Source organism: Colletotrichum scovillei (genome assembly GCF_011075155.1).
Source record: "Colletotrichum scovillei strain TJNH1 chromosome Unknown Contig00013, whole genome shotgun sequence".
Taxonomy (NCBI): Eukaryota; Fungi; Ascomycota; class Sordariomycetes; order Glomerellales; family Glomerellaceae; genus Colletotrichum; species Colletotrichum scovillei.
This window is the reverse complement of record NW_023336271.1, coordinates 96,786-117,754: the sequence shown is the minus strand read 5'-3', so window position 1 is coordinate 117,754 and position 20,969 is coordinate 96,786. Positions and strand designations below refer to the sequence as shown.

The following is a 20,969-nucleotide window of genomic DNA, read 5'->3' as shown; positions in this document are numbered from 1 at the left end:
AAAGTGCCAACTAAACTCGCCAAGATCTCTCATCTCGGTCATTTCCAGTGTTGGGTCTGTCGCGAGTCAACAGCGCGGGCTGTCATCCTCTATGACCCATTAAAGTGCTGAAACGGCTGTCAATAGGCAGTAATTCAGAGACAGCACTTGCTTTTTCGACACGAACCGATCCCCCACCTCCCGTCCGGTTTATCTATCTACCTTCCACCGCCGGGTGCAATCAGTGTACAACGAATAGTAAGACGACAAACACTCCTATGCTTAACGGCATAGTAAGGTAGGTATGGGGAGCACACCCCGGCCCCGGGGGCCGGTTCGCACTGCCACTGGTTGGCTGAGCTGGCCGACGAATCGAAGAGGGTTCAGCCACAGCATTTTGCCGGGTTTATGCCTTGCACCCCACCACGCCATGACGACAACCTTGCTGGATTTAGAAACACGGGACCTTGGAGATTCAAGCATTGGGTTGAGGGGGCATGGGGGGGTGGGTGGTGCATTTTATTTAAGGCTGGCTGAGACTGGGTCTGGACCGCCTTTCCCCTTTGTGAGACTAGACAGACATCCATTGTTCAATCTAAAATTACTTGAACCGTTTCAACCTTCTTTCGACATCTTCAAGCTCAACTGGTTCAACCATCCAACCGTTGCTTCAATTGCTACGTAGTCATCTGTGAGTATTCGTAAGAGAGCGCCAGCCGTGACGTCACATGCGCGTCTAGCTGAACAACAGTTAAGATCTTTAGCAACGAACAACATCGTAGATTCCCATCTACCTACTACTACCAAGCTCTTCCATCACCAACTGCAATCACAATGGCTTGCGGCTCAGCTTCCTCCGGCCTCATCAACCGCAACGGCCCCGGCAGCGCCGCCACCTCCATCATCGACAGCATCGTCAAGCCCGCCGAGGCCACAGGCGGCAAGACAAAGTGCATCGAGTGCGACGGATACGAGTGCTGCTGCATCCCCATTCCCTGCACCGTCATGTAAGGGAATTCCGCTGCGGCAGAAACAGAAGTACAATTTGGCTTGAGTTTGGGACCTTCCTGGAGGGCGGAATGTAGCGACGCTGTGGAGGATTGGTACCGTTTGCTGCTTTTGATATCTTTGACGCTGGTGCTATTCCAGTGTAGCATGAATTCATGATTTGCCTTTGTGGCTATTCTATCGTCTACGTCGTTGACTCCAAGGCTGTTTGCCCCTTGCAAACCCCGTGAAGAGCACCTACTTCGTCGTCTGATCCAATATCATGTTGCGGGACCATCTCCTTCTGCATTGCCTTGTCTGGTCGACGCCCGTTTTTCGTGGCTCATCCCTAGTCTAGTCGGGTATGAAATTGGGTATCAATGCTTGCCAAAAACACTACGAAACTTTGCTCATCACTGCCATCACCCTGCTGACCAATCCGTGTATTCAGACCCCAGGATGCTCAAAGACCCACGGAGAGAGGGCCCTGAAGCTATCTTCCCACGTAGCAGCTGATATCTCGTTCCCTTGCTAAAGAAACAAAGCATCCGCCTCTCCCCATACTTCTTGTTCTCTTGCCTTGGCAAAAGTCTCCGCTTCTTTACCAGTCAGCTCGCCATCAATGACTGAGCTGGTAATGTCCGGTGCTTTGGGTGTATCAAGGCTTCCTAAGCCCTCGAGAACTCGCTTGGCCTTGTCAACCTGGGCTCGAATCGCAGCTGTCTCCGCTCTTGTACGATCGAGATTGGATTGCATCAGCGCAATAGCCGATTCGCGAGCTTGATGGGGTCGGTATTCGTTCAAGACGTGGTGGAAGTTGATGAAGAGGGTGCGCAAATCTTCAATTTTCGCAGCAGCCTTCCGGTCTGATTAGTTTGAGGGGGGATGGGAAAGGGCGGCGGTTCACTTACGTCGTCAGGCACCGTAGCCATGACGGCAACGAGCTCGAGAAAGTTAAGAAGCAGAGACTTGGCCATTTTCTTGAGCTCGAATGCTCGATCGAGATGCTTCCCGTCCTTCTCCTCCGAATGCGCCGGTACCAATCGCTTGATTTCACCTTCCTCGAGAGAAGGAAGCTTGTCGTCGAGCTACGCGGAAGTTCAGCGTCTCCGTTTTCAAGTCAATCGCCATCACGAGCCGGCAAGACATACCGTATAGTTTCCGCCCAAGACTTTCCATGTTCCTGCTGGCGGCTCAGCCGGAGGTTGGAGATTCATGAGGCTTTCGGGAACATCTGGTATGCGGGCTGGCAAGTTCTTGACAGCGATGCCATCCTTTTCTGCTTGTGTTTTCCGCAGCTCTTCTATCCTAGCGACGTTTTCCGGGGTAAAGTCTCTCCAGAACGGCGGCGGGTTGGGGAACGTTGAGGCCAGCGCATTTTGCGATGGCTCTTCTGGGTTGTCGGCCATGCTATGGCGAGGGTATCGTCGCTGAGAGCCGCTGGACTATTTCAGGTCGGTTGAGGTTTGCAATCATTCCCTAGTTGTTCGTGCGATGAAATTCCTGAAGTGTGTTTGTCTCGGTAGCGTCGAAATGGTGGAATGTGGGTGAGAGTTTAATGCAACCGCGAATTGCGCGACGGGACCTTGAAGGCACGGACAGCTGAAGATCGGCCTTGTCGAGGCAGGAATCAGGCCCGTCAGCAAGGTCGATTGGAAAGCTATGGGCACCCGGGGTAGCGTCGGCAGGCCTTTCGCGCTCTGCTGACCCCGCTGTGCTTGAATCGAACTGGCGCCAATTTTGCCCACCTGGCACCTGCACCTTGTCACCTCCACTTCCCAGGCCAGAGCAAAGGTACAGTTTCGCTACCACGCTACGTCGTTTGCGTTGCGTCCATTCAAATCTTAGCCCGAATACAAGTTCGCCCGGCTTTCCGACTTTCCAACACCCCCGAGCCATTGAGCATAGTCATCGCCATATCCGAATCTGCGGAGCATCTGCGCACGTTTAGGTGTCGTCAAGACGCGTTCATACCTGCCATGGCCGACGTACGATCCCTCCTCCGTCAACAACGTGCTGCCAGACGAATCGAGCACCCTCATGCCGCCTACTCTGATGCGGGCAAGCTCCTCTGCACCCTTTGCCACGAGGTGATCAAGTCCGAGTCTCTTTGGGACAGCCATATCCGTGGAACCGGGCATACGGCCAAGGTCAAGGTGGTGCAACAAGCGTCCACGAGCGCGAGCGGATCGGCGGCTGCAGACGGAGTGTCCTCGAACAAGCGGAAACACGACTCGGATGAGGATATGGAAGATGACGACGCAGCCGATGCGGTGCGGAAGAAACGAAGCAAGGGGAATATGGGCACTCCTGCTCGCCTGTCCGCTGGCGAGTCAGACCGCGATCGCAAGGACGTAACACTCACACCACCTTCGCTAAATCGCCGAACGTCCACCACACCAGTCCAGGGGGTTGAGATTCAGATACCATCGCGCCCGCATACTCCTGCGCATAGAGATGCGACTTCTTCAGTCTCAACGCCCATTGTGCAGCCCGTTGGTCCCTCGCCATTGATTCCGCAAGAGGAGTTGCCGACGAAGCCGGTCACTGCTGGCCCGGCAACTCAACAGAATGGCACGGCTGGGAAGACTGCTGGAGGGGTTGTTGACGAGGACGAGTGGGCAGCATTTGAGGCCGATATTGCTGCGACAGCAGCGCCGTATTCGGAGGACGCCGTCATTGCTGCACCAGCCATGACGGCCGAGGAGACTGCGGCAGCAGCGAAGACAGAGGAGGAGGAACAAGAAAAACGACGTCTGCTTGCGGAGAAAGACCTACTTGATGAGAAAGAGGAGGCTACTCGGGCACTGGAAACAGAGTTCGAGGATATGGAGGAGCTTGAGGCTCGAGTTCGGAGATTAAAGGAGAAGCGGGAGGCTTTGAGGAAGCAGAGCTTCACGGGCACCAGTGCGCCTGTCGAAAAGCCGGCTGAAGCCAGTGGCAAAGAAAACGTGGAAGTCAATGACGGCGAGGAAGAGGATGACGAAGACGACGAGGACGAGGACGATTTCATGGGCTTCCGATACCGCTCATGACAATCGCCTTGTTCAGTTGAGCATTCTTTTGTCTTTGTTCCAAGCCCCCGATCATTTCTCCATGGGAACCTCAGACGTTTTATGTGTTGTATAAATACTGTAACTTTACACTTTCACTTCTGGTTAGTAAATTCAACGTCCCCAGGCAATCCCTTTCAGTTACTTGGGCATCTCGAGGCTTGGCATAAACATCTTGATATTATTGAAATCCTTCCTAACTACAGTAGACATTACTTTTTCACCATTACCACCCTTACTAAAGGGAGAAATATGTCGTCCCCATATACGTCCATCGATATATCACAACCAAAACCCATGCAGGAAATCAAACTACCAGGCAGCCAATGCTGTTGGCGCGCGAGGCTTGTGCACAGGAGCTGTGCCGGTCTGGTAGACAGTCGCGGTAACCGTATTATAGACGGTAACGAGAGCCACAGAGACGGAGCAGACCGAGTAGGTCGGCAAAGCGTTGTCGGTTGTCGTGCCCGTCGCCGTTGCGGTTGCCGTGGCCGTGGCAGTGAGAGTAACGGCGGAGTCGCTGGGGACATCGGTCGGCTTGACGCACTTGCTGCCGTTCCAGTGGTTGCAGTGGTGGGCTGAAGTCGGGTTGGAACCATTGCCGTCGTCATCACCATCGCCGCCGTCGCCGCCATCACCACCATGAGGAGGCTTGTTGGTCGGCTTTCCGCCGTTCGAACCGGTGTGCGTTGCCGTTGCCGTTGCAGAGGCGGAAGCCGAGTCTGTCTGGGTGGCTTGCTCATCGTCATCATGGCCCGGCGCAGTCGTCTCAGAGCCCCCGTGGCCGGTGCGCGTCTTCGTCTTAGTATGTTCGTGGCTTCCGGGCGGCTTGGTCTTGGTAGTTGCTGAGCCATCAGGGCCTTCGCTGATGACTTCGGTGCAGGTGACGGTGACTTGTTCCTGCTCCTCGGCGGTCTTGGTCTTGGTAATGTGGACGGTTCGGGTTTCGGTCTGAGTTATTGGCTGGCGCGTGACTGTGAGGGTAGCCGTAACCGTCTCCTGGATGAAAGAAGCGGAAGCGGTCTGATAGACTGTGGAATGGGCGGTCTCGGTCTTGGTGATGACGCTCGGTGTGCCCTCCGGCAGACAGGGACAGGTGTTGGGGTTTGGCGGCGTTCGTCCTCTCAGGTTATCGGGGCGGGCCGCCGCGATTGAGGCCAAGGAGAGGACTGACAAAGTCAGGAAGCTACGTTGGTAGACCATGGCGACGACGGTTCCCTGGTACTTGAATAGATCAATCGAGACTATGAGAAGTAGAGAAGCTCGGAGGGTATTTGCTATTGTCGGTGGGCGCGGGAAGCTGAGTAGTGTAAGTGTGTTAACTGAAGCTGATGATCAAGAAAAACGGCCTCTTGTCAGGAAAGATGGCGGAGTTATATGCTCGTCATCTATACTGCGCGAGTATCTATTAGACAGTCTGCTTGCTGTAATGCTTCTGGGGAGCTTCACGTTTGCGCTGCTACGGAAGGAATGTCGTTTCCCTGTATTGCGACCTATTGCTCCACGATGAACAATAGAGCCTGCCGAGGGTACGGAAAATCGGAGACAACTGCTTCTGCAAATCTTTAGAGGGGGGTCCCATATTGTATAGCATTTCCCATGGCCATGAAGCCGTCTTCCGCTTAGATGGTCTTCAACCGAAAATGGACTGTGATCATGCCGTATTTGGAGATGAAGGGAGTTTCCCAAGTCAATAGTCCGTAGTTGAGCCCGGTTTTAGGGATCAGGGAGATGTGAAGAGGGAAAGAAGTGACACAGGGCTCAATATTGACGTCTGTGTCCCCAAGGGAGAGCTCCTAAGTCGACCCTTTCGCTGATAAGATAATCCGTCAAGCGTAAGCTTTGCGCGAGTCAAAAAGCAACGAAAGCCATTGGATACCATGCATTATGCGGTGGATACGCCGCAAAGATGTCGGGCAGGACGCATCACAACTGCGACGGAACGAATTGTCCCCATTGGGTGTTCGGCGATTGCCCGTGGAATTTAAGTGAGGAAGAAGCCGCCAGGTCGGGTCGGTGCAAGGTCCAGGTTTCGAACACACTACCGGGTCCTCCAGCATTTTTTCGTCCCAAAACACCAGAAAACCGCTGCGTGGAGCTCGGGCCTGGCCGTCCCGTCCCGCTGTGGGGAAGCCCTACGGAAAAGCTGATATTCCGGTGTCGAGTCCGACCGCCTGCCGGAATGAGAACGTCATTCCATCGTCGCAATCTTACGCTTTCTGCCACCAGCATCATAATCCAAACACGCGCCATCAACCAGTCCCTCACACCATCGCCTTGCCAAACACTGCTTGGTAGCGAAGCTCCGTCCACTCCTTTATGCTATTTTAGTTCTGATATTCACCGCCTTCGACCGGCACTGGCCCCAAGATTTACCGAGTACAGCGCATCGCACGACTAGGTACCGACCCGCCCATTTCTCGATTCGCGATGGGCATTTGTGCGTCATGCCTCGGGCGGGGAAACAAGGACGTCTATGACGAGGTGGGTGACGTTGCGGGCTGGCGCGCTCGCAGCGTAGCATGCAGCGGCTGACGGGCTTTCCAGGACGAAGAATCGCGACTTCTCTACGACGATCCAAACAATGTGCACTACGGCAGCTTCGGAGAGCAGAGCGTCAATGGACAGGAGGACCCGATGGAGGTGCAGCGAGAGACTGAGGCTCTGCAGCGAGTCGTAGCGAAGACGTCCGAGTACGTACTGATTCTTGACCCAAGCTCCGGGACGGCGGGCTTGCTCTCATGTCAGAACCGGGAGTGCTAACATCGGTCTTCCTAGCAATATGGTCGACATCTTCGAGACTGCCCCGCAGGATCACGCACATCGCCCTGCGCCGACTACGTTTGCGTATGCAGGGCAAGAAGCCCGCATCGTGCGGTACCAGCATCTCCTTTCAAAGCTGGCCTCCAAGGACGACGCCCCAACCGGTGTTCAAGTGGATTGGCTTCCCCAGGAAGATGACACCATCGAAATGCGACACGGCGTACCAGCAGTCAAGACCGAGTTGGACAAGCCCCTTGTCGGTACATTCGCCGATGCAGCAGCGGCAATGGCTTGAAACTCTTGGTCATGAATCATTCTCCTGGTTTCTGCCCACCCGAGCTCACGGGCAGGGCGGCTAAGCTATGCTCCTTATTCTTGCGCTGTCTTTCTATCCAACATTCGTATTGGTCGACGCATGGTCAGGGTCCCGTCGGATTGCGGCAACATGGGACGGAATGGCATGGAGTGACGACATCTTTTTCTCTTTTCCCTCGATACCCCTCCAAACACAGTATGCAGACACACGCTTCTCAAAATTCCACCCACACAAAATCAGAGCAGGCACAATCGCACACCCGAGAAGCATCCACATTCACTCACATATCGCATTTTCTGTTTGTTTGTTTTTCTCCCCCTTCTTCCATTTTCTATTTCAGAACCCTGTACTTGGTTCTAAACCCTTGTATAAAACGTCTGGGCAACAACGAGGTTATGAGAAAGGTGGACACGATGGGCCCAAAAGACCACGAATTAATCAATGAAAAATTCCCTCCATCCCACTTTGGAGCCCCCCTGGTTCGTACCATGGCGGGCCAATGATTGTGTCTCGAATATTCTTCAGCGGCAGGCCATGGGTTGCCTAGCCCATTGAAAGATGGCCACGTGCACCACCGGCTGATGTTTACCTTTTCTAGTGTGGACCCTTTGGCAAGGAATGTTGCATCCTAGTTCGGGCCATGTCTGAAAGCGACACCTTTAGCTTGGATTTCGGCCGACCTTTCGGGGCGGACGAGCACATCAACACTGGACAGGAGGGAAGCATTTAGAGGCTCATATTAAGACTCTGGTGCCCGCCATTCAGGGTTGTGCGGGAGTCTGTGCGGTTCCCGTGGCTCATTGGCGGAGACAGGTCCAAGAAATGGTACCTTGGATGTGAAGTGGGATGGACGGCATGAGGAGAGGTGGTGTGCTGCGGCCAGATGGGGCGGCCTCCCAGTCCCATCTCATGAAGCCCGACACAACCCACCATTCTTGTCGTCCCTCTTCTGTCCCCAGTCTCTCCTACGCTAAGCCCTTCTTTCTGCTCCTCCCGCTCCTCCCTCCACCTTGGCCTCAGGTCAGATGACAGGTACGCTTCTCAGTGTGCTGTGCTTACAGGGGCTTTGGGGAGGGGCACTCGCGGGAGTCTTTGAGGGGGCTCATCCCAAAGCCGTGGGGTCTCGCCTCACTTGCTAGACGGCGACACGTGAGAACGAATGACGTGCCTTGAGGAACATAAACTTTACAAGCTCGCTGTAGAAATACGAAATAACAAAAGAAATAGGAGCGAGGAGGGCCTGGATGTTTGCTTGAGGGCCGCTACTCGTCGTACCTGTGCTGTACCTAAACCAGATCGACGCAATACCGCCTGCTGTCCCGTCGCCGTCGACTATCGCGTGCCACTCTCATTCGCCGGCAGAGTCCGCTTTCTGCAACTTACTTACCTGATAAGCACGCCAAAAACCTGCTGGATGGGCAGCCGTGCAGGAGGGGAAAAGTGGGAGAGCTTTTCTTCATCAATCCCTCCCCAGTTATGTGTGCCCTGGAGAAGGAAGCATGACTGCCACGCTTGGCTTTGCCATCATTCGGTTCCCAAAATTCAATAGTCTTTGGGTCAGAGCCGTTCGAGATGGGCTTGGAAAAATGCGTATCTGTATGGCCAAGGCCTTCTAGGCAGGGGACAGAAGAGTCAATTCGAAATGACGGAAGGGACTCCGAGGGCAGCTTGAGATGAGCATACAAACTAAGCAAGGTGCTGCTGAGGGGCCCATCATTCGAGTCCCTGTCGCCTCCTAAGCGGCGGACCGGGTCCGCGACGAAGCATCCTACACGAAGCGGTCTCTTGCGGGCACCAAACGCACACAACACTTTGACTGCCAACGAGGGCTGGAATTAACTATGCCGAAGTGCTCTCCGGGTGAAGAAATGAAACTGTACAGGATCCTGTAGCCTCCGATAATTCCGTCTCTGGAAAATTTGAACCTCCGTCCGCCCAACCTGAGCAGAAGGGACCATGAATAAAGTGATGAAGAAGAGGGAGAAGAAGAAGAAAAAGAAAGAAAAAAAGAGACCAAAAATGATGCAGAATCAGCGAATGAACGGCCGTTACGTGGTTCAACTTGGAAATTCCCCCCAAAGCCAGGGTCCGACAGGAAACCTCTCCAGTCCCGCAGTGTGTCAAAGACTTGCTTGTCGCTTTTCCCTCAATCTTTCTTCATCAATCGATTTTCCGCACCATTGTTTCCGCGCACATTCCATTCCGTTTCGTCATATCGTCGTCCCCTCTAGATGTGAGGGAGGTTCGAGAGCCACTGATAGTAGAAGCCAAGTCAGCAAACGGCAGTCCTGTAGCTGGCACACACACACTCGCAGCACGCACACACACACACACACACACACACCACACCCCCGACTCGGCTTACCCCTGAGCAGCAAATCCGCCACTCCCACCAAGCCGCACAAAACAGGTCCGGCAAACGAGGGGCATTCGTATATGGAGAAAAATTCGGAGAGGGAGGTGAGGGGAAAAGGGAAGAGTCGAACCAAAGAAAAAAAAAGTTGCAACATACCCATATAGGAGCCCCTCCATGGACCATGATCAAACCGTCCTGCAGCAAGCAAAGCAGCAGCCAGACAGTAGACGATCCATCAGTTCAACAGATTCACCCGTGTCCAATGCTGATTATTCATTTCTTGGATCTGGCGGTTGACCTCTTGTATCTCGAGGTTTGTCCGCTCGATCGTCGCCTTGCGGTTTCCTTCGCGGCACCACCGAGCGACGTCTCCTTGCATCTTGGTTAACCGACGATACTTCTTGTCCATGTCGTAGCACAGCTTGCATCGGTCCTCGTTTGTGATGGTTTCGTACACCAGCTTCAGCCCGCACGTTTCGCCCGTCCGGTACTCTTTGTTGCATTGCTGTTTGAACTGACCCCATCTCCAATATCCGCAGGACCAACGTGTTTGATAAAAGTAACACATTGTTCTCTTAATTCTCGATCACCCCCTGTGGTCGTCTTCTTCTCTCTTGTCTCTTTTTTTTTTTTTTTCTTCTTCCCTTCTGGTTTTCTCTTTCCTCTCTTTCAGTATTTTCTTTTTCGATGTTGTTTGTTCCTGTCCCCCTGGCGGGCCGGTCCGTCTGGCTAGCTAGAGAAGGCAACTAGCTCGTCGATGCGCAATGTGGTGGAGAATAGAATGGAGGAGACAAGGAGGAAGAGAAGGAGCGGTGGCAGCAGAACCGAGAGAGGAGTAGAAGTGGTTCGTTTCGTTTCGGGGGTTTCGGGTAGGATATGAAGTCACGGATGCTAGGTTTGGTACTGGACTGTTCAGACTCTGTTCAGCCAGACAAAAGGTTTGTTAGCCATCTTTTATTTATGTTTTTTTTTCCTGTTCTCTCATTCCCATCTTTCCAAGTTGGCCGCCCCCCTTCTTTCCTTGCCCCCCTCCCCTACAACATGCAATACCATGCTGTACACAATGATGCTTCTTTGGCCACTTGTGTCCAATGATGGTCCCTCTTCTTCAGGGATAGCCTTTTTGGCTTGGGGTGCTTTTACCATGGGGGTAAAATGCGTGGGATGAACAGAAATTGAATGCCATGGACCATGGTAAAGGAGGGGCGTGTGAAAAGAAAATCCAAAGGAAAATGGTTCAAAACGGAACTGACCAGGCAGACTGTAGTATTATTGAGAAATGGCCGCAGCAGTCGCAGTAGACAGCAGCAAGAATCCGGCCAGCTACGAGTGGCAGTGGTGTGTCTGGCAGCCCGTTTCGGCAGAGACAAAGGATGTCGTTCGCAACCGCGATCGAGAAGTCTCTTTTTTTTGGCTGTTCGGCGCAATGGCCGTTGGGCAGCAGTGGTCTCTTTTTGCTGGCCCGGCTCGGGGGTGTGGGTAACGGAGGTACGTTTTCTCGGTGTTGCTTGACCGGAAAAACAGCAAGGTGAGGTTGTTCGTTCCTTTTTTTGTGGCCGTTTCGAGGTTTAATAGTCTTTTGTTACTCGTTTTCTGATTTTCCCCAGCAGCGATGTTTCCGTAGCAGGCGTATACAAAGCGGATTTTGACATCGATGTACTTGTCAAACCCCTTTTTTTCTTGCAGGTTCTTGTCTCATAGTAGCATGTTCTTAGTCTGAGGGGCAACTGGGCTAACTTATACTTTGTCAAATAGTTCGAGGTCGTTGATTGGGACCCGCACGATGTGTTGTCACGACTGGCACACATAATGCCTCCATACAGATACAATTCACCACATTGCGCTACACTACACACGTACGTTCGCGCATGTATACCTACATGATGCATATTCAACAGGCCGCCGCCAGGGTCATGTTCAACTTATTTCCTATTCGAGGCGTGGGAGCAATCATCAATTGTCCACTAGCAGTTGCCTCCACTTACACAACGCTCGTGTCCAAAAGAACGACGACAACCGATCCATACCGTCGTAATCGACTGTGATGCTTCTTAGAAAAGCGGAAATGACGTACATTACATCTGTTGACTTTCATGGTGGGTATCATGGCTTTCCAAATTCCCTCTCGGATTCGCCCCGTATGGTCCATCGAGTCTCGTCGCCGAGATCTTCGTCGTTATTCCCCTGTCGACGATACGAACCTTGGGACGCATACACTGGCCTATCACCCGCCGGCTTGCATCTCGAGGCTGAGGCTGGCGGTCATCGGAGGATATCTGCTTGCCACGTTTATCGTAGCTTCGAAAATGTCCTCGCAGGGCCCAGGGGGCCTTGCTCGACGCTTTGCACTCCACTCTTCAGCGTTGGAGATGTTTTGATATGATACGACTTGCAAGGGGGCATGGAATTGAGAACAACAATCTAGCCTGGCTTCATATATGAACGATGCAGGGGAAGAAGAATGCTTTGAACTTGGTGTGGGTGGACATGATGAGGCGTTGGTAGGAGAAAAACAAAACGAACGCCTATTGTGTGCCTGAGCTGCCAAATTTCAGGTACGAATTTGGGTGTCATATCCCTTCTATCTTTCTTTGTATCATTGGGCGTTCATTTTAGTGTTCAAGCAGCTGCCCACCTCTCAACTCCGTCTGGTGTGGTACATTCCTTCATCAGGCACGATTCCTTTACCTTACCGCAAAATCATTCCTCTTTCTTGTGGCTCAATGCCTAGTTGATGTTCTTCCCTGGCCCCTTGGCCATGGCATTCACAAACACAAGGCGGAATTTCTCCACTTTCAACGGGCTTTTCTTGTATGTATGTGTACGGATATGGTGCTGCGGAAGACTTGCAGATTTCATCTCCCAGGTAAAACCTTGAACAGCACCCTTGAGGGTTCTTTGAAGTGGGTGTTCCCGCTACGGGCTGCGACCTGCAAGTATTGGAGTGACGGGGCAGTATTTAGCCTCCCGCTCAAGGTAAGGCTGTCTTCTGCCCGCTCTGCTTGCGGCCGCTGTGGGGTCCTCTATCTCATACGTGCTTGATCCCTTGTTGCGGTTTTGTTTCTTGTTTCCTTGTACACGGGCCATGTTTCGTCCCGCCAGCAAGAGATAATTGTCAGCTTGACGTGGAGTGTAGGGATATTTGACCATTTCCCCTGGAGGGGCCTTGGCAAAGGAGGGGAGGGTGGATGGTAGCCGGCATGAACCATCGAGCCATTGTCTATTTTCTGCGGCATTGCTTTGGAAACCATTGGCTCCCCCACACTACTGGCATATGGATAGAGCATTATGGTGAAGGCCGTGTCTAAGGTCGGAAGGCAAGGGCTTTTCCACGGCGCCAGGGTTGGTTGACCGAGGGCCGCTCCGTGAGACCACCTGGGAGTTGCCTGCCGCTCATAATGGAACGTCATCGAGGTGACATGGATGCAAGGTTGACATTTTCATCGCCACCTTCCTATCCCCTACTTCCATCACCGCCAGAGTACTTGAGCCTAAACACGCCCCGGAACCCTGACAAGTACACTTGAATACCCCAGACGAGACACAATGATCAAGGAAGCAGAACTGTCATTGCAACCTCAGGGACCCTTGCAGCCACTCGGGCAGGGACAGGCAAAGAAACCCCGGACAAGGCCAGCTCAACATGCAGGCGACATCGATCTCAACATGTCAGGAAGAAAGCCTTGTCACTCAGGGCCAGACCTTTCTGAGCCGGATGCCCGTTTCCTGAGTCCATCGACCTGGTCATTGACGAATAATCGGTCGTCTCATCCACCCCTGTCTTATATGGTCTGCTTCTATGGAGGGGGGAGGGGGGGGAGGGGGTTGATTTTGTCTCGCCTTATGATGTAGGTCTTATCCTACCACCCAGTGGTGGGCTAAACCAGCTCACCGGCCATGTGGGCTAATAACCGTCTAGGTGTACGGTCGAAGAGATTGAGAAAGTCCGCAGACCCATCCCCTCACATGAACTATCTGGCTTGTCCAAATACGGACAGTCCGTTTGCTTCGTCGACTAGATGGCCTTGGGTTACGGCGGACCTTGCGACGAGCAAGTTGAGAACGCTCCTCACGAAGGCCTTCGGGCGTTGGTTAGGGCCCTGGGCAGGACAACGTGGCGGCCGGCTGCTGGCCATGGCCGATGTTCCACACTGCAATGCGTTCGATCTGCATCAGAGCCCCAACGAAGGTGCATGTACCTGGACCCAAGTCACGTTGAAGGTATCTCCTGATGAGAGGCATTGTACTCACTCCCTCTTCTAGTTTGGGCTGGCAATGTGCGTCGGTTGCCGATCAAAGATGCAGCATCACGGCTCCAGTCCGCCCCTTCACCTATTTCACCTTAGTGGGTGACGTGTGGCTTGCCGAGTCCACCGGACGAAGTTCCCCGGTGACACCTCATTCATCAGATGTAGCTCTTATTACAGTCCGCAGGTAACGGCTAATCAGCGTTGACTCTCATTGGAATATAACGGCACCGCCTATTCCTTCAACCGAGCCTGTCCCTTGACTTACTCGATGACATGCTCGCGAACGTTGTCAGCAACTGACACGGGCTTCCTATGATTGGGTCTAGGCTAGAAAAGAACCGCGCTTGCAGTGGTTTGTCCAATCTACTCGAGCTGCGACAATCAAAACAAGGCTCCGGTGCTCTGTGCAGGTTGGGGGCAAATTATCGAGTTTGATCGAGCTTCCTCGCACTTAGCTTGGCACACATGACAGATGAATGAAGTTGAGTGGTCGAGCGGGGCCGCGAACACCTCTCCCGACATTGACACACCTCCTGCAACTGTTCAAGGTTCACAAGTAGGGAGTCCCTTGTGAAAGATGGCGATGCGCTGTCAACTACAAGACCGTTTATGGAAAGGCTTGCGTTCGTGTACATCCAAAGGCTCGAAAGACTACAACGGAGAATGCCACCATTCCATAGACACGGCCGTTATTTGACTGGGAATAATAGCTGAATGACCAGCCGCGCCACTCGAGACTGACCTGGCCACGACTGCCGCCGGCGAGGGCATCATACTTTGTCAGGGGGAGGAGGGTGGCTGTAAAGAGGGGAGGCCAGAGATGCGGCCAGTCCATTTACGAGGCCGGGTGATCCGCGGTCGGCGCCGAGACGACTGTCGGTGAGGTTGTCGCTCTCGCACGGGCACGTCGTGAACCGTAATCTTGAGTGGGAGCTGGTGGGCAAACGGGACGGCCCGTTTGCCGTGGGAAGGATGTTGAGCACGTCCTCACCTCGGATGTTCTAACGGTGGAAAAGCTCTCTACACGAAGCGAGGTAGCACTGGAAAAACTCCACTAGGAGTGCTTTAAACCGTCTACCTATCATGAGCTGTTGGGGTGTTGCAACTAAGGAACACCTCTAGACCTTGATTTTGACAGGATGAAGCTAAAGAAACACGCAGCATTAAGGCCAATGATTATCCCGGGCTTCCAGGAGACGCCTGCAGGCCACCCGAACTCTTGGGTTTTTGCGAATCATGCGCTGAAGAAACGATGCACCGTTGTTTGCTACATGATTGGGTGCATTTGGTGAAAAGAGACGACAAATAAAGGCCAATGACGGGCAGAAGAAACGCACGTCAGCACGCTACTACTCGTGGTTGCCACGAGATGGTAGGGTACGAACGTGTAGACAAGCTGAAAGCCTACTTTGGTGGAGAAGCTGTGATCAGCTGCATCGCGCTCCAGGACCAGCAATGATTCCGACATGGACTTCCACGGGATCCAATGTCTGCCAGGCCTGCTACGTTGATTCTCGATTGAGTGACAACGGGAAAGAAGGCAATCTGCTAATGAATGAAACACTAAACGGGGACAGACGACGTTGAGACAAACAAAGTATCTCGATGTGACTAGGATGCGCTTGACGTTGGCCGCCCAGAACAGACGCGTTTCTGTTGCAGCCGCAAGGAAGGCCACCCAAGAGCGTGATTGGACGAGGCCAAATTCAAATTGGTTGGGCCGGGAAAATCGGCCTCACCACCACATCAGGAGCCAAAATCCTTCTGACAGTATGCGACGTGCTTCAATTGCCAGACATCTTCAAAAAAAAACAGCGCGGTTCAAGCGCGGGGCCTGGGCCAAAACCAACAATGCAGACGGATGGTGGCAGAATCTGGTGTCCTTGTCGTGGGAAAAGCCGCTTGGCTGCTGATTCCTGCCCGATGCCAATGCGAGAGCCCATCTGGCTCGTTCATGCTGTGTGACGGGATGTGATTGATATCGTTCGATGCATTTTGAGCTCCGGCTGGTTGATGACAACGAAGGCGTTGACAAGGCGTAGTCAAGACTGCAGCCTCGTTCATCTAGGGGCTGCATACTGTACGCCGTTTGCTGTATGCTTTGACCGGTTCGTAAGAAGCCTGCCCTTGCAGATTTGATGGCGGTTCCCTGCGGCATGCAGCAGGTGGTACAATCATGCCTAGAATAGGTGCGCCAGGGTCTGCGTTGTCCATTGTCGTTGCAACTGGGAGGATGGCGGGAACCGGGGGTAGCTGCGGGCGTCCGTTGCGGGTGGGTTCGAGAGCACAGAATGGAGGGTCTTGACAGCAGTTCGTGGAGAATCCAGCTGTACAAGGGCACGATGAAAGGCAGGTGAAGTAGCCAGGGTCAGGGTTCTTGCTCAGGCTGTAGTAGATATCAGTCGGTTGAAGCCCAAAGCTCGATGTGTGAAAGACTGAAAGTAAGGCACCTTGGAGAGCATGGGTAGAAGTGAGCTTCTCTGTTCGGATCATTCTGTGTCTTGGGGATGATCATGAACAGGCGCAAGTCGTGCCGGCCCGTTATGAGGCCAGGTCCAGGTTGTCCGTGAATACGGCCTAGCCCTTATTCAGGGGTTCTCGGTAGGAAACTAGACCGGAAGCGCTGGCGGCTCAGGGTAGGATGTCGGATGATAATTTTGCTTCCCACTTGAAAGCGAGTAGTTGGATCTCCAAGCTGAGACGCGTTTATTGGAATTGACCAATTGATCAAGGCAGTTGTCCGGTGCGTGAATGGCAGGGCGTTGGATTGTGGCTTGATGACGGGTGTGGATGTCGGACGTTGGAAGGCAAGGAGGAAAGCGCCGGTGGAAAGCGTAGACCCGGAGCTGTTTGAAAAGTGGGTCTCTCGGAGCAAGCAAGGGGTGTCACAGCCGACTGCATTCGATGCAGTCGGATGATGGCCATTTGGTGGTCATTGGTGGTGTTGGGTGACTGCCCCATTTCGGCTAGATCTTTTAACAGAAGGCACTCCCCGTGGCGACCGGCACGAGGAAAGAGGTGGCCGAAGTCTGCGGAGACAAGAGAGACGGGGAAGCTAAAAGCCCCTCCCGTGAGCTTCCTTTTTCTGTAGATCTCTGGAACCCCATGCCCCCTGAGGTGATGAAGGTATCTATCTACCTTAGGTACCTGAGGTAAAATAGGCACCTTAGTTTCCCCCAATTCATTCTTGCTACCTTAAGGTAAGGCAAGTTACCTTTAATTGTCCAAAGAGGCCGACTTCCTGCCTCAGTAAGGTAGGTACTCCGCACCTCAAGGTACCTTATCTTGAGTTACAGAAGAAGTAGGGAGAGTGTCTTGATATTGAGATACCTAAGCCTGAAGGATACGCGGTGGCGGCGTTAGCGTCCGCTCCAATTCAGCGCCGGTTGCTATTTTCAACGTCTTCTTTGTGGAAAATAAGGTGCCTTATGCAACGTGGAACGGACACAATGGTTCAGCGATTGAGGAGAACGCATCGGAGATGTTGTGCTGGGGAGAGTCGATGGTGGCTTGGGAAAGTGCGTGTTCGTTCCGGCGCTACCTACCTACCTAGGTACCTACCTAGGTACAGTGCCAGTTCCTGCCGTTTGATGAAGAAGCACCTTGAGCTCCTGCCGATTACCAACCTACGACATTAGGAGACATCGATGCGCACTGTGAGTCGCACCTGCCGCCAGTACCCCTGTTCCTGGTTTCTGCCTGGACCGTGTGACGCAGCCTGGAACGATGGAGGCGCAAGCTGTACGTACGGAGTAGATGCACCAATCTCAAAGGTGAAGGTGCGTCAGGCCCCATTCCTTCCCCTCCATATTGTCACGCTCCTTCCCAGTTCAATGCATGTCGTCAACGCATCTGCAGCCTCAGTATCAACCGCATGCTCATGATACAAGTTTCCGCCGGATGAAAGGCACGCCTGTCAACTCATCATCAGCCTTTGTCATCGGCCTCAACTCTGGCCTCGACTTTGACCGCGAACTTGGACCCAATCTCCTCGGCCCGTCAACTCGCTTGTCCACTGTCTCTTCTCCGTATCCTACCTACCCGAGCACCCTATCCTCTGCCCCTCATCCGTCCCCGTCATCCATCCCTTCATCGCGCCATTGCTTCGCATTCCAGCTTTGTCCGATGGTTCCCCCGATCTTTGCCAGCATCGAATAGGACAGTCGATCTTGAGTGGACGCGTTAAGCATTCCGTCGCATCACACTTGAGCTGGAGTCTTCATGCTCCTCTCGTCACATCAACGAGACTACTTAGTTCCGCGCCGCGGATTTCCTCCAAGCGTTTAGTCTGCCGGTCGCCGGCCGGGCCTCCAACGACCAGTCTCTCCACGGCACGCGCGCGCAAAGCGCAAAAACATCTGCCTGCACCGCCTTTCTGTTTCATTCTTGACGCGCGCGGTACTCTCCCCGACTCGTCTAATCTTCTCAACTTCAGCGTATCTTTCTCTGTTCCCAGCCTTCTATCCACACAAGGTACCCAACCTATCGCGAGGCTTGCCGTGCCATGGTACGCAGCATATCTGCCCATAGTCTCCTCTGAAGCACTTGGCTCTATCCCGCGCTCCCTCATAGCGACCTCGTCGGTCCCCGCGCCCCTACTTGCTTCTCACGCAACTCGTTTACGCAATTTCGTGCTTGGCGCCCACCCGGGCTCCGGACCATACTCCGAACCGAAGAATCCCGCTCTATTTCATTGTTACTCCGAAGTAAGGTAACGGGCAACTACCTTATTGACCACGACTAGACCTGAACAGCCACTCCAGCTGTACCAACTGTTCGCACAGCTCCACATCTTCGTCTCATCTGTGCTTTTGCTCTTTGGAGACCAGAACAAGTTACTTGGTGTCATCACCATCTCGTCGCTTGCAGGCGACTGAGTCAGCCATGGACGCAATGCACGACGAGATGGCCCCAGATCAGCTCCTCTCTTCGACCCGCCAGCTTGCTATATCACATTCTTCTCCCGCATTGTCTGTACCCGCCGGCGATCATGGCCTGGGCTACGCCTTTTCCTCCACTCAGCTCGACTCCACGTATCCGGCGGTCACTGATGCCCGACCATGCCTCCAAGCAGCCGATGGGGCTCGTGACGATGATTTCTACTACCACCATGACGAACGGTACCTTCTCGAGGCCTCGTCAGCGTCTTGTCTGGCGTTGTTTCGGCCTCCATATCAGCCTACGGGCGCCATTTCAGAAATTCCAAACGAGATAATGCTGCACATCCTTGGCTATTTGGATGTGAATGATCTCTTGTCAACTTCGAGGGTAGGCGTTCCCCACACACAAGTGACTGTCTATTCCCTTTTGCCTTTGAACTCACTCGCGTCATCCTCCCTCATGTAAAATTCCCACCTGTGCTTGCTGTCCCCTCCGTTGACCGACCCCGTTGTTGCTGAACTCTGCTGATGGCATAGACCAATCATCACCTGCGTCACCTATCCCTCTCGCCTATTCTCCATCACTATCGGCTCCGTCACACGCGTGCCATCCTGCCGCCGTTGTTATCTTCCCCTTCCCGCCCTTCTCTGGCGGAGCTCATCGCCCGTTCCATCTTTCTGACTCACACATCGGTCGTCTCGCGACGCCTTGCCCGCTCTCTGGTCTCCATCCGACTGTCCCGCCGTCTGGCCTCGCGGCCCTCGGCCGAAGCCCTCGTCGAGCGGGCTGTGCTCCCGCCGGAATGTGTCCCCGGAATGAGTTTGGTGCAAGTCGCGCCCGCTCTCGTTGCGAAGCGCCGCGCTATTGAAAAGGAGAAGGTCAAGGATGGCTTGAGGAAGTGGGTAGAGGGCGTGTGGAAGGGCGAGGTACGTCAGCGAGAAGAGGGTATCAAGAAGTGGGAGGAGACCAAGGGCGTGGGTAGGGTCTGGCGGCTCCGACGATTCTGGGAGCGTGTGTCGAGGGGCGACGGTGCCGGTCTCCGGTAGGCCCGTGAGGCACTGTGTACGACTCTGAGCTAAACTGAGCATTGAATTAGGCATTGGGTTGCGGCTCTGGGAGCCGCCAACGGCGTTACTGGGCAGGGATGACGATGTATTCATGATAACGTCGGTCATAATGAGCCAAATATGCACTAGCAAGCAACTGTGAATTTCATTGCCGTCTGTCTGTCTTCGCGCAAGGTGGTACCTTTGCAAGTCACTATGGAACACACACGGGATAGCATCCTGTCGTAGGTTGCGATGAGTTGTAGATGTAATAGTCGTAAGGTGTGTTAATGCTACAAGTAATCATACTCCACCGCGCTCAACCGTCCTACAAACCAGCCTAGCCAGCAAGCACCGGCCTCGATAAGTTTTCCCTTCTGAACCTTCCACCTTAACGAGACCGTTTGCTCGTTTCAAGAATGATAGCAATAATGCAAAGAATGCCTACGAGGACAGAAGCCCAGAAAGAACAGAGCGAGACGTAGTAGATTGTACGGATTCGACTGTCGATTCTCTTTTGGAAAACAGGGTCAAAAAGGCCGTCTTCGGAGGGATACGTGGTCTTGGGGGGTTTCTTCCAAAGTTAGTAAATTATTGATACATGATGCACACGGTAGCAGAATTGCACTCACTTCGGTCGAGGGCTTGGGATACAGAACGGGGTGGCGATTACACTCGGGGCATTGATGATGAGGACCGGCACACTGTCAATTGCCATCGTCAGCGAGTCTGCTCTGGTAATCATCAACGGATCGAGAGTCCCGCGATCGTGCATACCTCGTCACAATAGACATGCCCGCAACCGAGGGGCTGGCAGAAGGAAGCGCGACATTGTCTGCACTGGTGGGCGGGTGCTACACCAGGAGACGCTGAGCCTGATGCCGGAGTCGACGTCGGTGTTCTTGGCTCCGCCCCGGCAGCCGGGACATTGGTGTCATTCGCAGCAGTAGCCATTGTGAGCTTGTGATGGTCGTAGTCTTGCGATGGGCGAGGGGTTTGGCTGTTCGATTATCCAGATGGAGCGACAAGTTGATAAAACGGAAAGACGACGGCGTTCGCGCGAGAGGAATTGCTCTCCAAGATGGATTTATCTCAGTGGCGGCCGGCGCGGAAAAGAGAAGACTTGAAGAACGATGTCTGGGGTTTGGCTGCTGCCGGAAGAGAACAAGGACAGAGCTGTGTTGGGATGATTGATGCCATGTAGTCCGGAGATTGGGACATCATGTTAGCACTCAAGACTGGAACCTGTCAAATGCCATCCATATCGAAGGAAGGAATTACAGAGGTACATGATGATGCTGGGTAGCTCCTTAAACTGACATATACCCAGCCTGATGT

General features: G+C 53.5%; 8 protein-coding genes across 8 annotated transcripts; 4 read left to right on the top strand and 4 right to left on the bottom strand.

Annotated features, from left to right (window-relative positions):
- Positions 1 to 553: 553 nt before the first annotated feature.
- Positions 554 to 1,191, top strand: HER10_EVM0010484 (uncharacterized protein). The gene has a single exon (XM_035483122.1). It carries the CDS (start codon positions 814 to 816, stop codon positions 988 to 990), a length of 177 nt encoding a protein of 58 aa, XP_035325960.1. The 5' UTR covers positions 554 to 813; the 3' UTR covers positions 991 to 1,191.
- Positions 554 to 2,584, bottom strand: HER10_EVM0006899 (uncharacterized protein). Its single transcript, XM_035476472.1, has 3 exons — positions 2,118 to 2,584; positions 1,878 to 2,054; positions 554 to 1,824 (listed from the first exon to the last, which is right to left on the bottom strand). Exons 1-3 carry the CDS (start codon positions 2,373 to 2,375, stop codon positions 1,498 to 1,500), a joined length of 762 nt encoding a protein of 253 aa, XP_035325923.1. The 5' UTR covers positions 2,376 to 2,584; the 3' UTR covers positions 554 to 1,497.
- A 151-nt stretch (positions 2,585 to 2,735) lies between these two features.
- On the top strand, positions 2,736 to 4,148 carry HER10_EVM0011553 (uncharacterized protein). Its single transcript, XM_035480981.1, has one exon. The coding sequence runs from the start codon at positions 2,946 to 2,948 to the stop codon at positions 3,999 to 4,001; it is 1,056 nt and encodes a 351-aa protein (XP_035325976.1). The 5' UTR covers positions 2,736 to 2,945; the 3' UTR covers positions 4,002 to 4,148.
- A 183-nt stretch (positions 4,149 to 4,331) lies between these two features.
- HER10_EVM0011445 (uncharacterized protein) lies at positions 4,332 to 5,222 on the bottom strand (the record flags this gene model as incomplete). Its single annotated transcript, XM_035480878.1, has 1 exon — positions 4,332 to 5,222. One exon carries the CDS (start codon positions 5,220 to 5,222, stop codon positions 4,332 to 4,334), a length of 891 nt encoding a protein of 296 aa, XP_035325973.1.
- Positions 5,223 to 6,449: 1,227 nt separating this feature from the next.
- HER10_EVM0010206 (uncharacterized protein) lies at positions 6,450 to 7,957 on the top strand (the record flags this gene model as incomplete). The annotated part of the gene is made up of 4 exons (XM_035479674.1): positions 6,450 to 6,503; positions 6,567 to 6,712; positions 6,798 to 7,038; positions 7,919 to 7,957. 4 exons carry the CDS (start codon positions 6,450 to 6,452, stop codon positions 7,955 to 7,957), a joined length of 480 nt encoding a protein of 159 aa, XP_035325958.1.
- A 187-nt stretch (positions 7,958 to 8,144) lies between these two features.
- HER10_EVM0009226 (uncharacterized protein) lies at positions 8,145 to 11,138 on the bottom strand. The gene has a single exon (XM_035483091.1). The coding sequence runs from the start codon at positions 10,020 to 10,022 to the stop codon at positions 9,690 to 9,692; it is 333 nt and encodes a 110-aa protein (XP_035325949.1). The 5' UTR covers positions 10,023 to 11,138; the 3' UTR covers positions 8,145 to 9,689.
- Positions 11,139 to 17,493: 6,355 nt separating this feature from the next.
- HER10_EVM0003004 (F-box domain-containing protein) lies at positions 17,494 to 19,863 on the top strand. Its single transcript, XM_035472694.1, has 2 exons — positions 17,494 to 18,972; positions 19,122 to 19,863. Exons 1-2 carry the CDS (start codon positions 18,589 to 18,591, stop codon positions 19,629 to 19,631), a joined length of 894 nt encoding a protein of 297 aa, XP_035325876.1. The 5' UTR covers positions 17,494 to 18,588; the 3' UTR covers positions 19,632 to 19,863.
- Positions 19,864 to 19,916: 53 nt separating this feature from the next.
- HER10_EVM0002519 (uncharacterized protein) lies at positions 19,917 to 20,905 on the bottom strand. Its single transcript, XM_035472226.1, has 3 exons — positions 20,409 to 20,905; positions 20,264 to 20,335; positions 19,917 to 20,205 (listed from the first exon to the last, which is right to left on the bottom strand). The coding sequence occupies exons 1-3, from the start codon at positions 20,583 to 20,585 to the stop codon at positions 20,023 to 20,025; spliced, it is 432 nt and encodes a 143-aa protein (XP_035325870.1). The 5' UTR covers positions 20,586 to 20,905; the 3' UTR covers positions 19,917 to 20,022.
- Between the last annotated feature and the right edge of the window lie 64 nt (positions 20,906 to 20,969).

What these genes read in the sequence shown, in the direction of transcription:
- HER10_EVM0010484 (XM_035483122.1), top strand. Translation starts at nt 814, where the DNA reads ATGGCTTGCGGCTCAGCTTCCTCCGGCCTCATCAACCGCAACGGCCCC.
- HER10_EVM0006899 (XM_035476472.1), bottom strand. Translation starts at nt 2,375, where the DNA reads ATGGCCGACAACCCAGAAGAGCCATCGCAAAATGCGCTGGCCTCAACG. An exon ending in TCTTGGGCGGAAACTATACG is followed by an intron (nt 2,055 to 2,117) that starts GTATGTCTTGCC and finishes ACTTCCGCGTAG; the next exon opens with CTCGACGACAAGCTTCCTTC. An exon ending in TGGCTACGGTGCCTGACGAC is followed by an intron (nt 1,825 to 1,877) that starts GTAAGTGAACCG and finishes TCAGACCGGAAG; the next exon opens with GCTGCTGCGAAAATTGAAGA.
- HER10_EVM0011553 (XM_035480981.1), top strand. Translation starts at nt 2,946, where the DNA reads ATGGCCGACGTACGATCCCTCCTCCGTCAACAACGTGCTGCCAGACGA.
- HER10_EVM0009226 (XM_035483091.1), bottom strand. Translation starts at nt 10,022, where the DNA reads ATGTGTTACTTTTATCAAACACGTTGGTCCTGCGGATATTGGAGATGG.
- HER10_EVM0003004 (XM_035472694.1), top strand. Translation starts at nt 18,589, where the DNA reads ATGGACGCAATGCACGACGAGATGGCCCCAGATCAGCTCCTCTCTTCG. An exon ending in ATCTCTTGTCAACTTCGAGG is followed by an intron (nt 18,973 to 19,121) that starts GTAGGCGTTCCC and finishes CTGATGGCATAG; the next exon opens with ACCAATCATCACCTGCGTCA.
- HER10_EVM0002519 (XM_035472226.1), bottom strand. Translation starts at nt 20,585, where the DNA reads ATGGCTACTGCTGCGAATGACACCAATGTCCCGGCTGCCGGGGCGGAG. An exon ending in GGCATGTCTATTGTGACGAG is followed by an intron (nt 20,336 to 20,408) that starts GTATGCACGATC and finishes GGCAATTGACAG; the next exon opens with TGTGCCGGTCCTCATCATCA. An exon ending in ATCCCAAGCCCTCGACCGAA is followed by an intron (nt 20,206 to 20,263) that starts GTGAGTGCAATT and finishes TAACTTTGGAAG; the next exon opens with AAACCCCCCAAGACCACGTA.